Here is a 16,923-nt window from a genome sequence, read left to right as displayed (position 1 = left end):
GCAGACTAGATACTATACTGTCTAGTATCTATATAGTATAGTATAGTATAGTATAGTATAGTATAGTATAGTATAGAATAGAATAGTATAGTATAGTATTGCAAAGTAAATAGAAGACCTGAACTAAAGAAATTGTGAAAAATAAAAATAAGGGTTTAAATATGAGGCGAATTTAAAAGGCAGACTCATTAGAGCTTACATAGGAAATTATGTATGCTATGCTATGCTATGCTATGCTATACTATCTTACTAGAGGCCCAATGCAAGGAATCCATGCAAGAGTAGGCTTTCCTTCCCCTAGCTGCCGGCACCTGCTTCCCCCTGGCATCCGGGATATATCTTGGGATATATTCCTAGAAGTGAGATCACTGAGTCAGATGGGAGTTCCATTTTTAGTTTTTTGAGGAAACTTTATACTGTTCACAGTGGTTGCTATTTTAATTGCTCAGGCCAGAAATGCCTCCATCCTCCTGGATGCCCCCCACCCTGCCGCCCCCACTCTTCCTATCTGCCTAATTAAGCTAACTAGCTAATCCTTATCACCGTCAACATAGGTGACGGTGCCTTTCACCATATCCCTGCCAGAATGAGTTATCTGGGAAAGTCATTATAATTTTTTCCCCAGAAAACAAGTCACAGTAGAAGGCAACCCCAAAACTATCTGAACTCCATTGTAACTTTACAGATTCTCTTACATCATTACAATGCTTGGGGATTTTTTAATAGTTCAGTTTTCTAATGTAAAATTATCATGATAACTCACTTAAATCAGTAAGGGTAGAATAGCTTTTCAGTAATATTTCAGTTAAAAGAGATTCAATATTCAGTTATATTTTTGTTTTATTTTGCTGTTTTTTTGTTTTCTTTTAAGCTGGCGAAAAGTTTGGGAGAGTCTGCTGTGTTTGTATCAGGTATTATCTCCTGTTGAATCGGTCACAGTAGGCTAGTTTACACTGTGGTCACTCAGTGTCAAACTCTTAATGACCTTTAACACCAAGGGTTCATTTCTAGCTATAGCCCATTACCAATTGGCTAGTTTTTTTTTTGATCCACGCCTATTTTCTGCCATTGAAGCATTGGTGGTGGTTGTGGCAGGGGGCAGAAAAGACAGAAAATTGAAAACCCACTTTGAAAAAAATCCTACCCAGTAATAACTGTATGTCTGATCACTTGGTAATTAGCAATATTGACTAACACATTTATTAGAATTATTTCTTGAAACTCTTATTACGTATTTCTCAACTTGTCATGATTCAGCACATAGTATTCCCCTAATGGTGACTTTACCAATTTGGAATTATTTTGTAAGTGTATTAAAATAATTAATGTTGAAAAACTGGGTAGTTGGGTTGCTCTATAGATTGAAGAGTTAAATGGTCACACAGTTACCCGTTTCTATTTGTTATACTGTTCAGGTGGTTCGCTGAAAGAATTGATTAATGACATCAAAATATTTTGACAGCTTAATCAGCAACATTAGGATAAATGACATTAGTGTTTGTCATATTTTCAATGTGATTGAAAACTAGCTGCAGCCCTTGATTGCCATTTAGTACCAGTTTAAATTCATCAGTGTGTTCACCTCGGACTTGAAAATAGTTGCAGCTTTTGTATTGCTAAGGTAGTGCTTAGAATTTGTGATTGTTATTTGAAACTATATAATTCTTGGAAATAAGCTGACGATTGAAAGGGGTTGGGAAATTGTGAATGTACATTTTCACGAAGGCAGCGAGTAATTTTTGTCCACAGAAAAATGATCTTTTGGACAATCTCTGGTATTGCAGCTTTGAGTGAATGACATTAAAATTCTGATTCCATACTGCTGGATCTTTTACATTGAAACAGATGTCAATTTCTTATGGATCCTGAATATCATCCACTCTGTTCTTCAACTATAAATGTAATTTCTGGTCAATAGTTTTGGATAATTTATACATCTGATGAAATCATGGAGGTTTTTATTAATATTTGACTTAGAGGTTTTTTTGTTTGTTTGTTTGTTTTTGTTTTTACCTTCATAAAGCAGTGGATTTGGAACAATTTTACTTTGAGTTAAGTCACTCCTACTCCTAATAATAGCTACTTTGCTTAAGCAGCCTGGGTATGGATGATCTGAATTGTCATTACTCACAAACCCTAATCAGAAGGTTCAGATCCAAAGAGGAGATTCCCTCTAAGTCAGGAGGACTTTGTGCGACTATTTCATTTATTGTTTGTAAGTTTTACAAAAGATGTGGAACTTAAGCTTTAGATGGCTGAATAAAGTTAATATTTTTTCTGTCATGAGGGACTGTGAACGTCATTAAAATTAACTTCCATCTAGTTTTATGACACCTGAGATAGAGGTCTTAAACTTTTGCCAAAGTGTGACACTTATGCTTTCAATAATAAGCTTATTTCTATATTCTACTATCACTTGAAAACTTCCTAAATGAAGCAAAAGCAGTAAATATTACTTGCTAATAACTCCTCTTCCTTCTTTTCCTGCTGGTACTGTTCCACTACTACTCCTAATAAATTTTCACATCAGCACCATGTGTAGCACTGGTCAATAGTTTGGGATAATTTATACCTTGCCTGAAGCTGTAGAGATTTTGTTTTGATTTAGAGTTTGGAATCTTCATAAAGCTCAGGATTTTAAACCAAATTATCCTGAGTGTGGTCAGCTTTGCTTCTAGTAATAGACACATGTGCTATATGTTCTATATTCTTCATCTTATTTATTCCTACAACAGATATCTAGAAATTAGGCATAAATATTTATTAAAGGAGAGGACTAAGATTGTAGAAAGCTACAAAAAAGTATGCAAGTTACTGAGGTTTTAAATTTAGGCTGCCCTATTATAAAGCCCATACTTTTAAATTCCTTGTTGTATATTTCTTTCTTCTCCCTTGCCAAATTCTTTTTATTCTATGAACATTCTCACCTGTAATATAAATGTCAGGTAGTGGTGGAATGATTAATTAAATACTCTAACTGTTAAATGCTTGCCAAATCCTTAAAATCAAAACAGAATATCAAAAAAATATTCTGGATATTAACATTGCTTTCATCACTGTGCATACCAAGATTATAAATCTAGGGCCTCATAATTAATCAGATAATTATTTCAGAAGCTATGATGTTTGCTGTATTTGCTCTTGTGTAATGATCCTATAGCATGCTGGAACACGTGGGCACTAGGCCAGCTTTCACATTCTTAGTAGAATGTTCAATCAAAACAGCAATTTGGCTCATGGTGGACAGTATTCTATTCCCTTTAATATGTGGATGAAACATGGTTCTATGAAGGTTATATTATCACATCGGCCAGCAGTTTGAAATGCTTATCACTAAAAATATTTTAAAGTAGTTATAAATAATTTTACCCTGATGTTGTTATTATTTTGTTGATATTATTTGTAGTTGACATTATTGGGGCTGTTATTGTTGTTATTATTTTGGAAGACTCTCCAATGTGTTTAAATAAAAAAAACTTTCCTAAACTCTCAGGCACAAGGTTATTGTTACTGCTATGCTATTTGGGAAAGAATTGCCAGAAGAGAGTGGGGCTTGGTGAAGTGTGTTGACTTAACAATCGCAAGGAATTCTATCTTCCTTTCCTTTTATCAGCAGATCTGTATATGGAGCTAGATTGAAATCAGAGAGATTCTGTAAATATTATTTCACTGACCACAAAAAGTAAAACGAAAGACACCAACTTGAAGCCTTTCAGTCAGTTGGCTGTTACTAAAATGGTATCAGGTATAGTTTTCAGTCTCTTGAGGATGCAAAATATTATCTCAAATCCAAACCAATTTTAAAGTAAGAGAAAGAGATTATTAAGTAGAAGAAAAGTTGTCGTTGAAAATATGGGTTTAAAACTTTAAATAGGGAGGATCATGTTATTTCTAGATGATAGTTTGATATTGATATGATCGGGAAATAAATAACTATTAATAATTAAAAGCAATACAAAAATATGCATTCAATCAAGACAAATTGAAAACTGACAAATAAAACCCTGACCTTTCAGCTATTGTTCTATAATACGAAAGCTTTAAAAAAGGTTTCCTAATATGTTGGGTTTGTTTGTTTTACATGTTTCCTGATCCAGATTTATATCTTTGAGAATAATATCTACTATCAACCTGATATAAAGAGCAGTTCATTGCGACTGACATCTTCTGGAAAAGAAGGAATTATTTTTAATGGGATTGCTGACTGGTTGTATGAAGGTGAGTTGAATAGATTTAGTTTCACAAGAACGCAAATGATATATTTGAATACACTATTTCTAAGAAAAATCTGTTCAATTCCAGAACAATACTTACAGCACTATTTCTTCTCCTCATTTCCTCTCAAAATTGCCTTCATGCTTTCATTTCTTTGTATGTGCTCATATTTTGACTGGTTGTGATTTATATCTACTTATATGATTCCACATTTGGGAGATATATATATATATATATATATATATATATATTCAGGCCAAATAGATACATATATTTTATTTTTGGTAATGCTTAGCTAACGAAAGCGAATGATCACCTCTATTGCATACAGGGATTAGATGTTGAATTTTTTTTGACTCTCTCAAAAAAGCCACTTTTAAAATTCTGTCATATTTTAAAAGCCATTGTAAAAGGAGGAAAATAAAACTTACCTAAAGAGTTATTTGCGATAACTATTTAATAGTTTAATAATAACTGAGAATATTAAAAAGAATCAGATTTGAAAACCTCTATCTAGTTTGATTATTTACCAATTGTCAGCTTCATTATAAGTAATGATTTTCTTGGGAATCAAAGCTCGAGTTTAATACTTAGATTTCAGACTCTGCAACTGATTTGGCAAAATATGTCAAGATTTAAAGTAAGGTAGCCCATTTTTTTGAAATTATAAAGCTAAGTATCACCCAGAAAATACATTTTCTGGAACAACATTGGCAAATGTAATCTCTCTACCCAGAGTCAATATTTCTAATTCTATTTTAAAAACAGTAAATTACTTAGCTCATTTATTTCTTCATCCATTCTCTCCTTCAGCACACAATTTTAAAGAACTTCTATGTTCTAAGTACTTGCCTGGGTCTGAGACACATCAGGGAACAAAACAAAGTACTGCTCTCAGCACCTCACATTAAGAGACACATTTTCCTGGGTGGAGCTATTTTATCAAGAAAGATATGTTGTAGCCCTTGATATTTATTTATTTCTAATAAATATATTGGGATAACATTGGTTAATAAGATCATATAAGCTTCAAGTGTACATTTCTATCCTATAAGATCTATATATTACACTGTGTGCCCACCAACCACAGTCAAACCATCTTCAGTTGATATTTGTATGTGTATGTTTACATGCATATTTATATCTATAATATATTTTGTGTATATGCCAGCTCAAATAATCAAAGATTTGAGAGGCCACAGTTTATCCCCAGGAGCAGCAGTAGCTACTGTGGAAATAGCCATAATTATGCTATGAAATTTTTAAAAATTGTAATACCAAAATAGATAAGTAAGGTTCTTTGGTTGAGAGTGTCAGAAGCTAACTCTGGCTTTCTTATTTCAAAAAGATGAATTATTTGAAGGGCCTGGGATGTCCCAGTGAATTGAAAAAAACAGGTGGAAAACAAATATGAAACCTGGGTAGTTCTGGTAAACTAGAAAGCCAGAGCTAACCATCGCTTATCTAAAGGAGATAGATAAGATATGCCCTTTATCTTTAAAATATTGTTGGACTGTGTGAAACCTTGACAGATCAAGAAACTAGATCAAGGTAGTGTGGTAAGTAGTCAAATCACAGTGAACACAGGATTCTTTGAAAGAACAAAGGAGAGGGACTTAACCCATCCTAGGAATTTCTAAATATTTTCTAAAGGAGAAAACCTCTGAGTTGAGCCTGAACCAGTAAGTAGAACACATAAGAAGAAACTAGGAAGGAAAACCAAAGCAAGGGTTAAAGCTTACAAAAGCACAATAGGGTTAAATGGCATAGTGTGTGCCTAAGGAATGAAAATCTGCTTATTATTATTGCAACATAACATTTAAGAAAAAGGAAGTCAGCAAGAACCAAGAGATAGTGACAATAAAAATAATCTGGAATTTTAATTACATTTTGCCTGGAAAATAGGGAAACTATTAGAGTTTTTCAAGTAAGAGAGTGTCAAGATTAGATGTTTCATATAAATAAATCATTTAACTCTAGTGTGAAGCTGGGGTTGAACGCAGCAAGAACTAAGGAACAGCTATAAGGTATTTATCAAGAGATAATGACCAATTGGACTATGGTTAGGGCAGGAAGAAGGAGGGAAGACTAAAATTGATGAAGCAGTAAAGTAGAAAGATGTTTGTGGTAAATGGATGGGGCAGATGGAAGACAAGAATGATTATCTGGCTCCTGGTTTGGTCACTAGTAAATAGTGGTGACAGACATCAGGAGCCAGCATTCATAAGGAGTTGTGGACTTCAGTGAGGAGAGAAACAGTTTAGTGGGAACACTGGTGCTTCCTAGAATGCTGGCATGCTACATTGTGTGACAAATTGTGATCCTTAACATCAAGTCCACTGGGGGTATACTCAATGTAAATTGTACTATCTTGACCAATGATCAAGGTGACTTGGGTCTCTGTCCTTTAAGGAAAAAATCATATAGTTTATAGTATTGCATTTTAAAGAAAATTGTAAGGAAGTAAATTACAGACCATTATCTGACAAATTAGTTTTTGTCTTAATTAGAACATAAAAATTCTATATAGTTGGGCTAAGAGTGAACATTGTGTTGAGGGATAGGCAGAACAAACAAGTAACAAAAACTTTTGTGATGACATTGTAGGTCTGATATTCCAGAGGGGAAACAGAAAAATGATAGTTTTTTGTCATTCAATTTAAACTCAATCCTTTGGGCTCTTATGGTCTGGACATAGTAGGAAACTCCAGATGTAATCTTGCAATGCTAGTATATCTAATCACTTGCTGAAGAAACCAAGATTCAGGCAGGATAGGCAACTTGGACATGGCCTCAAAGCTCATGAGAGGCAGAGCTTTAACTTGCATATGTATCTTGAAAGCCAGCGCGTAGTCCTAGTCAGCTCTACCTGTCCCAGTTCAGCACTTTTAAATGTTTCATAAAGGATGACATACATTATGCACTTAAGCCTTCAGATTTCACTGGTCTTTTTTCGCTGCCAAAGACTCTGAACCCTCTTATTCAGGGACTTAAGTCAATTCTGCTTTTGTTCCAAGAGAAGGGACCCTACCAAGGCAATTAATATTAAGGTTTGGTAGAGGGACTTAAGCATATATTTTAGGGCCTCGTATTCATATCATTGATTTTTCCTCAACATTTTGCCTGTCATCCCAACCTATGTTTTAAGAGTCCCACATATACCTAATCTCCCACCATTACTTTGCTTGCCCAGTGCGCCAAGGGCACCCAGAACCCAGGGCTTCTCTTTTGCCTTAAACATAAGCACCAAACCCCAGTGATTTCTACTAGGAATGCATTATTCAACGGGATGTGTGTGATAATCTAGGGTGGAGGTTTCCTTTTTATTACTTTACAGAACTCAATTATGACCTGAATTAGTAGGTGTGGGAGACTCAAGAAGTAATATAGAACAGTTTCACTTTTTAAATTGAAATTTGCCTTCTGTAAATGCTACAGGAAAAAAAAAAAGATTAGATAAGGAATCACATAAAAGGTAATAAAATGTTTTTATGCCAAATTTAAGGACATGGCTTAATCTTTTTAGGACTAGGCCAACCTGTAAGTGTGGCTCTTGTTCCCAACTGTAGTCACTAGAGTCAGGTCTTGCCAAGTTTTGAAAAGTGTCCTTTAAAAACCCCTTTTCTTTATTTCTAGCATTATTCAATTCCTAAGGGAAGAAAAACAAATAAAACATAATGTACTTGAAAGAGTTAGTGAAGTTCAGAAGAAAAAGGTGTTATGGTCAAAACAAAACAAAATTAAATATAATTCACACAAAGCACATCTAATGTTATTCATATAAATTAGTGTATTTAACATGGTAACCTAACTAAATAAAGTATCAGATGAATGTTTTATGAAAAAACTGTAAAATTCACAGTTGCCAAGTTTACAACTTTGAGATCTTTCATAGTATTGAGTACATTAAATAGAATAAAAAATGACTGTCACTTTCAATTGATTAAGCATATAAAATAATGGAACTAATGATTTATAAAAAAGATTTATATTTAAGCATATTAAAATATCCCTCATATTTTTTAAGAAATTCATCTTTGAAATTCAGTCTAACAGTTATTGAGCATGTTTATCTGTCAAGCATCATCTGAGAGCAACACAATGAGTAGTACAGATTTTGGGTACTTCCAAATTATTGGAGTGAAAAATTGTAAACTATTTTCTTGGAGCATGGTAAATAGAAGTATAAATAGAACTACACATCAGCATACTGACTAGAAATATAAACATAATTAAGTCTGATGGAATAGGAGGATATCTTTGCATTGCGCTTTAAGAATAAACAACTGAGAGAAAGAAATTATAGGACAAACAATATTTTTATCAACAAAATGTGATTGTAACTTTTTTATTGTTTGATGAGAAAGTACAAAGTGCCTATTTTTATTGCCTTCTCTTGGACACAGAAAATCACATTTATTTTTTGGCTGATTCAACAAATATTTATTGAGCACTTACTAAATTCCAGTAAAACTGAACTGTGACAGATAAACAAAAAACATGAGAGACACAGCTATGGAAGCCAGAAGACGATAGGATAATGGATATTGCTGAGTCTGGGGGCAAACAAGCTAAGGACACCAAAGTCACTGTTGGATTTGTACCAGAACTTGACAAGGACATAATCATTCAATTGGGTGCGCCAGAAGCAAGATTGCAGTGGATGGAGGTGTAAATGGGAAGTGAGAAAGTTATGAATATAGATAACTCTTTTGATAAAGTCGACAGTGAGATACTGAAAATTAAAAGAAAAAAAAAATCAACTGCAGACTCACAGAATTAGCTAGCAATAGGATACTCAGAAGGCCCTATCTGTCTAGGTTGATAAACAACAAATGGATACAATCAACTTACCTTTCAGAACTCAATGGTTATATATTAGTTTTCTTTGTATGGAGGCTATGTTTTTAATTGTCTGTGATATAAAGCAACATGTATTGAAAATTCCATCTGTTCTGCAGTGAGATTTTCTAAATCAGTGTAATAAAGACAATGAAGAGCCCAGCCTACGTTGAAATGGAAAGGAATGCAATTTTTAAAAATACTTTGATTACAAATAATCTAATATAATCAACACAGGAAATTTAAATCCATGAGTAATGCCCCTATTTGTTGGGATTAAAAGTGTTCCTTATCCAAGAGGACTCTTAGAAAAATTCATATTAAATATGCTATTACTCATCTCTTTATTTCAGTTAACTTTGTTTTTGTACTTGAAGGAAGCCAAATAAATGTCTATTTGTACCCTCCTGCTTTTTTAACATTGTGGTGAGGAATGACTTTAGTCATAGATCACTCCAAATAAATGAGAGTAGATAATATAAAGTTTCAAAGGGATATTGCCCTCAAATCTGGGCCATTCTAATTCCTGAGAAGCACTGTGCACACACTATAGCACCCCAGATGGAACTTGCTTTGCTTCTTAGAAACCCTAAGTGTGGATTTCAGATAACATGATCTTTTTGCACCTTCAAGTCTCATTAGACTTAGAGTTTGCACTCAATTGGCATTTAGCATTTTCTTTTCATGTGGATGCCTCATGTTTCCTCACCTGCACTATAAGTTGCTTGTGTGAATCAGGGTGAAGATCAAAACTGGAAAAAATAGATATCACATTAAAAATAGTGTTGATGCCTGGCCAGTATGGTTCAGTGGTTGAGCATTAAACCATGAACCAGGAGGTCATGGTTCAATTCCCGCTAGGGCACATGTCCAAGTTGTGACTCGATCCTGAGTTAATTTTTCTATCTCTCTCCCCCTCTCCTTTCCTCTCACTGAAATAAATTAAAAAACATATTTTTAAAAATAGTGTTCAAAGTTGTATATATGAAGAGGGCACTTACTAAAGACAAGGGATAGGCAAGCATCCTGTGGCTAACAATGGTTTAGCCATTGACACCTGAAATGAGAAGGGGGGGCAGCTATTACCTGAATCCTGTGGTTTTCACAATAATAAAAGCGGTGAACTTTGGTTGAGAGATATAGCCAGGCCCACCACATGATTTCAATGGGTAGGAACCAAATAGTAAATGCCATGCACTAACTTTCTTCTGTCATTTGACTTGTCTGTTGGCCATACCCAACCAAAGTTAGAAACCCTGGGAGTATTCTTATTATTCAGATAAAAACTTGCTGTCCCCAAAAGAGGAGCATAAGGTATAGCAGTGTTAGTCCAGGTATCTACACCTGAAATTTATAACTGAAGTTAACACTTTTGCTTTTTATATAAGATTCTGGGGGAAATGCTTCAATTAAGAAAAGAACTAAGCTTATCATGTGGCCTTAATTGCTAATCATGTGTCCCTTCATTAACTTCTTATTTGTTTTTCTCTTTACCTTCTGCCTAAGGTAAATAACCTTAGGCAGGTTATTTACCTGGTGGGCCAAACCCACACTTTAGTCCTACCAAATCATATTCCTTTGCTTCTTTTTCTTAATGAGGATGCTACAATACCAGTTTGAAATGGAAACTGGAATGTAGAAATGTGAAATTGGAAAGTGAGGTAGATTTGAACAAAGGCCTATTCGTGAATCTGCTGAGTTCCAAATATAGTCTTCCTTGCCCTCCTTGTAAAGACACGTTTCTTCCTGGCAGATGAGATTAATCATCAGACTCAACTCAGTGACTATGTTTTCTGTCAGTTTATTTTTCTCAGTCATAGAGAGCCCAAAATGGTCAGAAGGAAATTTTAGCTTCCAATTCAGAGGAACATAATTACCACTATGTTCTCTGTAGGAGAGAATTCTCCTTTAGGCGTTAAGACTTCTAAACCCACCACACTCATTATCATGAGGACAAAATCCAAAATGTGTCCAGAGGGTTATTAATTGATAGTGAAAGGGAACACTGCACTCCTACCCCTGAGTTCCTAGATCTGTGCCTTCCTGGCTGTGCAGGAGGGACACTTGCATGTTGTAGGATGACATCCCAACTACAAGGTCATTTTCAAATAAAAAGTGCCAAGACCCAGATGGCGCATGCTATGTCACTCCTCTATAAGCCAGGTACATACAGCCAATGGGGAACATGATGAGAACAGTGAATTCCATGGGTCTGAGCCCATTGCCCTTCTTTTTTGCTATAAAACATTGCTTGTTTGGAAGTGACATAGTAACAAATGTTATTCTGTAAGTCCATGGATAGTAGTGCAGATAGAACTGCAGGCAGCAAAGGCATATCCGCACCTACAATATGTATCTGTGTCTATAATGACAAAACACTACCCTTCTTAATAGAATGGCTCCCATGTAAGCCACCTGCCAATAGGAACTGCTGGGAAATAATGCCATATTAACTCTTTAGTGACAACCACTGTTATTGGCAGATAATGGTGGGAGCCAGAGGCAAACTGACGTTCACCTTGCCCATTGGGTTACTGAGAGCAGCCCTGCTGCGAATGTGCTCTGGTGGATACTAAACGGAATATTAAACGGAATGTCTTCACATTTTTACGTCGTTACCCCTTCTGATAAATCTGTGCACTTATTGCCCCAGCTGGTTTGGCTCAGTGGATAAAGTGTTGGCCTGAGGACTGAAGGGTCCCAGGTTTGATTCTGGTCAAGGGCACATGCCTGGGTTGCCGGCTCGATCCCCAGTAGGGGGAGTGCAGGAGGCAACCAATCAGTCATTGTCTCTCATCATTGATGTTTGTCTCTCTCTCCTGTTCCCTTCCTCTCTGAAATCAGTAAAAATATATCTAAACAAAAATATGTGCACTCATTTTTCCCCTAAACTTTCTTTTCGCTAATTTTCTACTGTTACTCTTCTTGTGTGGTGGCCATTTATTAGTTATTGTACATGAGTCAGGGATCCATGTTTCAAGCCAAGTCTCCTTCCACACGGAGTGGAAAACTAAATATCTTTGCAAAAGTCTGCCAGCTCAGAGGATTTATGTTACTAGAGTGTTGTAATGCCATTCCTGAATCAGATTGTAGTCCAGGGCCTACCCAATTCCAGCGTGTTCAAGTGCATTGTGCAAACCTGCCTATTAACCAGGCCTGCATTTATTACTCTTCTGCCAACTTGTGTTAGAAATACATCTTGAGGCATAGATGTGAGATAACATAGGAGGAAAAAGCAGTGGGTGCAATACCATGAGCAGTTGAATTATGTGTTCTGGACCGATCCCATATACCAGTAGACTGCTTTTTTTTTTTTTTTTTTTTTTTGTAGTGGAATGTTGTGTTTGTGTTTAGTTTTATGGTCAGTGAATCAGATAACAGTCAGTTCATGATGGGCATTTGGGTTGCATAGTCACTCGCTATCCCATGATCAGGCTAATTGCTTCTGCCAGAGCCAAGTAAAGAGCTGCTTTAGAAATAAAAAGACTATTTATCAGCACAGGAGGAAGGGCCTTTCTGTGAAGCTTGTATTGCCTGTGCTTTGATCATCGTCTGGCGAGTGTCAGAAGCTCCACAGCATCTCCATTCGCCATGGAGACTTGCATTGCCGTTGTGCCTGCTGGGCCACAAGGTAAAGGTGGTAGGGAAGGTTGTTCCATGGCCTTGATCTGCTGCATAGCTCTCACTTGCTCAAGTCCCACTCAGAACTGGCACCTTTACAGTTTACCTGGGAAATAGAACAAGGCAGCACATGTGAATATAGTTCATATTTTCTTCAAAATCCGGAGTCCAGTCCCTCTTTACTTTTGTATGATTTCAACCAATTTTCTCTCACCGTAGAAGAGATAGACCAATATACCCCAGGCTACTAGATCTCCAACTATTCCCTAAGGATGCTGACGCTTAAACTTTACAGGGATTCCTCTTATACTGCACCTTTATGCCTTTATAGATAGAGGTTGCCTCTGTTAACAGACTTGTGGGAATTTGAGGTTCAAAATCTTCATCCATAAAATTAGATACATATAGCAGCATTCCACTATGAAATCTGTTCTTTCTGAGACTGGCTCAGAAATCATAAGTATACTGCACATGTCTATACAAAAATTCTTATCCTATGTGTCAGAGGCCCAGCACTTCTCTACCATTATCTCTATCTTAATTTTAAAACACAAGTGCATTTGAACCCCTGATTTGTGTTGCCTTTTTCAACGCTTACTGTTGGCATAGGTAGGTAGGTAGTATTAATGAAGGAAGGGAGCAAGTAGAACTAGATACTAAACTTGATAAGCTGGGAGGTTGAATCAGATATAGGGCCTGCTTCACTAGGAAATTACAGCACTCCATTAAACTTGATTTACCACGGAGCTGTAGCATTCACAGACTCATTCACACACTCTAAGCCTTAGAGTCTAAGGGATCACCGTATTCTCCAAGGAAGGTATTTAATCCTTGAGGCAGGCAGGAAGAGTCTCCCCAGGGTGCAACCTGCCCAGTACCAACTGGCAGGGAACCAGGATTATGGGAGGTGGTAGAGGAGGGAATTTTTTAACTGAGCACATGCCCAGTAGTAGACAAGATGATGCAGAACGAGGTGTTTTTACTTTGAGGCATGCCAGTAGATGCCAAAATGGCAGCAAGAAGGGGTGAAGCCTAGCCTGAGAAAGGGATTGGGTTGGATGAGGGCACAGAACCTCAAAAGGTCTAGGAAAGAGATTGGTTAGGGGGAGGGACCCAACTCATACCCTGGGAAAATCAGGAGCTAGGTTGGATGATTTTGGTTTTGAATGACAGCTTGCTACTTACTAAGGACCACGAGAATATATGGAGAATTATCAGGAACCTGGGGCATCTGCTGCTAGAGCCTTCACACCCTCATCATCCCCAGCATTTCCCCTTCCTTCCAATACATCTTACCACTACATTTACTGGTAAACGTCCTCCGTGCATATGCTCTTTGAAATTCTTTTCTCAAGACATTACAAAAGACTCCATTTTCACTGGCAACATTAATATGATCTCTTGAACCTCAGCCTGCAACTACAAAAGAGAGGGGCTCCTTCAAATATGCCATAGTGACCTTTTGTGTATTCTTAATTTTGCAGTCATGGATTTAGTTTTTGTTTTTTCCTATGTAATGACTCTCAGATGTCATAAGAACCAGGGAAACTTTACAACCTTTACAACTGCCACTGCTGTAGCAACTAAGTCACAACCTTTTGTCCTCTCAATGCCTTTCCTCTCTATTTGTACTTCACTCCACATCATTACCAGTGACAATTGATTACTCATGCTTCCGTTCCTTACTATGGATTATCTATGCTACAATTCTCCCTGGAAATGGTATTACTAAATCAAAGATATACATATAGTTATAGAGGTGGATATATCTCCAACCTAATCTCGAAATCTAATTTTGAAGATCTCTTTCCTGAGTCTACTGCTGCTATTAATTACTGCATCAGTCAGAGTCCCAAGAGGAAAGAGGTGGCACTTTCAATAATTTGAAGAGGATTTATGTACAAAGAGACCATTTACAAAGTGAAAGTGTAGGGGGATATAAAGGACGGAGCCACAATTTAACTAGCAGCAGCCTATGACTATAGATATGAACCATTACCGAGTACAAAAGCAGAAAACTGTGGAGAGGCGGCTGCATCGACAAGAGGAGTGAGATCATTTAAAACACACAGCAAGCCTAAGGTGACATATCCAGACAGAGCTAAAGGAGTAAATACTCTGACTTTCTGCTCCTCTGAGCTCTTGCTCAAGAACCCTAATGGCCTCATTCTAGAGGGCATGGGAATACCATTGATGTGCTTCATACAGCTTAATTTTCTGGGCCAAAAAGCAGGTATAGAAAAGAAGATAGTGAATCTGGAGTCACACAAAAGATATCCAGTATATTTCTTATTCATATTATATGGACATATATACTATTGATTTTTAGAGGGAGAGGAAGGAAGAGGAAGAGAGAGACACATCAATGTGAGAACAAAACACTGATTAGCTGCCCTCTACACAGCCCCTATCAGGGTTAGAGCCTGCAAACCAGGCATGTACCCTGACTGGAATCAAACTGGCAACCTTTTGGGGCACAGGTTGATGCCCAGCCAATTGAGGGACACTAGCGAGGGCCAGTGTATTTCTTATTCTATTTCCTTAAGCTTTCAATAGTTTAATAATTCTAGTAGTTATTCAACTTGTTTAATGATGAGAAGATGGAAATATGACCACATGCATATATGACTGAACGGTGATATGAATATGGTTTTAGGTCATATTTTAGTCTTTGAAAACGTCCTCATTCTTTTCACTCTGATAGTCCTTTCATTGTCTCTGTTCACATTGCTGGCAATCCATGACAACCTGACCTTATTGCTTCCTGCCTTCCTTTCTTTGCATCTGCTTTTCGTGGGATCAAAGGGGTAACTCAGAAATTGAGAATGCGTTATGAAGTTGATGAAGTCCAACACAAGGATAGAAAATGTACCTGTGCAACGGAGATTTCAAGGACAGATGTTTGTGGGTTACTGAGCCCACATCTCTACAGTTGGTTTCAAATAACACTCATTTATTCTAGAAGAGCTTCTGCATTCTCACATCGCCCACTGGTGGTCACCAGATGGAGAAAGGCTTGCCTTCCTGATGATAAATGATTCACTGGTGCCTAACATGGTCATCCCTCGGTTTACCGGAGCATTGTATCCCAAAGGAAGGCAGTATCCGTATCCTAAGGTAAGTAACGTGGCCGCGCCAGTTTGTTGCCCCTCGCTCTGCACCAGGGACTTCACTGATAGTATTCATGGTTGACGAAAAAGTTGTTTTTGGAGAAAAAAAAAAGAAGCATCATTTTAGAGCTGTCAGTAGTCTGTCCACACTGCTTGGGTAGGAGGAGATCAAGATGTGGGGATGTGGGGACTTTGACCGTGTTGCATTTCTTTCCCTTTGATGCTCTCATTCTTGTTTTCCCTCTTCTCCCACTTGAAAGACGGTGAGAAGACATAAGGGGTCTTTCTCCAAGGTATATTCTGTGAGTTGTCAATAGCTGTTATAAAGGAGGAAAAAGTGCCATCGTCAACTACATTGGAAATTCTTAGTTGAAAAAAATCTAGCTTCCCTCAAGATGATTTCTTAGAGCACTTAATGTACTATATGTTAATGCGTATTATAAATCTCCTATAAAAAGTAGACTAAGCATAAAGAATCTGCAGAAGCATAAAGAATCACCAATAAAGAATAGACTAAGCATAAAGGATTTATTAGCATTAACTTCAGTACTGTTTTGGCAGAGCAAACTCTGGAACATACTTTATAAAACGCTGGGGTAGAGCCATGGCCAGGCGTAGCGAGGATAAAATTGTTTTATTGAGTGAGGCAAATACGGAAATCCTGTGCAGATGGCGAAACCATTTCCAAATGTTAGGTGAGGCTTCTCGAGGAGGTTGCAAAAACACCTGGAGTGTGCTGATTTTCCAGTATATATCATGTTTAATTACTTAAGGTCTCTTTTTAAAAGTTTACTTTCCATGTTATGTAAGAAAGGGAAAGGCTCATAAGTGATGCCCTCTATGCATCAATCATGTAAAGATACCTCACAGCAAACTTTTGAAATTCCACTTTACACATTTTAGCTCTTAATTAGATTAAGATACTGCTGCTAATTTCATTTAGAGGCCATTTTTTAAAGCCATTCCTTTAGTGAGTTGTATTTTGTATTTCCTAGCATGATAGATTTTATATTTTTCAATTTGCACATTACATTAACTGGGCAGAGTGCTGGACAAATTACCTATCACACATATTATTTTACGCCTGCAATGAAAGTATGGTGAGTGTTGGGGTGACTGTCCTTATTTTGCTATC

General features: G+C 36.8%; 1 protein-coding gene across 1 annotated transcript in view; it reads left to right on the top strand.

Annotated features, from left to right (window-relative positions):
• DPP10 (dipeptidyl peptidase like 10) overlaps positions 1-16,923 on the top strand; it is a 351,805-nt gene that overhangs the window by 223,563 nt on the left and 111,319 nt on the right. The window contains exons 6-7 of the mRNA XM_006759014.2: positions 4,098-4,218; positions 15,641-15,795. Of these exons, the coding sequence (XP_006759077.1) occupies positions 4,098-4,218; positions 15,641-15,795 (276 nt within the window). The remainder of the gene's footprint in view (positions 1-4,097; positions 4,219-15,640; positions 15,796-16,923) is intronic.

This window comes from Myotis davidii, unplaced genomic scaffold (assembly GCF_000327345.1).
Source record: "Myotis davidii unplaced genomic scaffold, ASM32734v1 scaffold373, whole genome shotgun sequence".
NCBI classification, from domain to species: domain Eukaryota; kingdom Metazoa; phylum Chordata; class Mammalia; order Chiroptera; family Vespertilionidae; genus Myotis; species Myotis davidii.
This window is presented reverse-complemented; position numbering and strand designations above follow the sequence as displayed.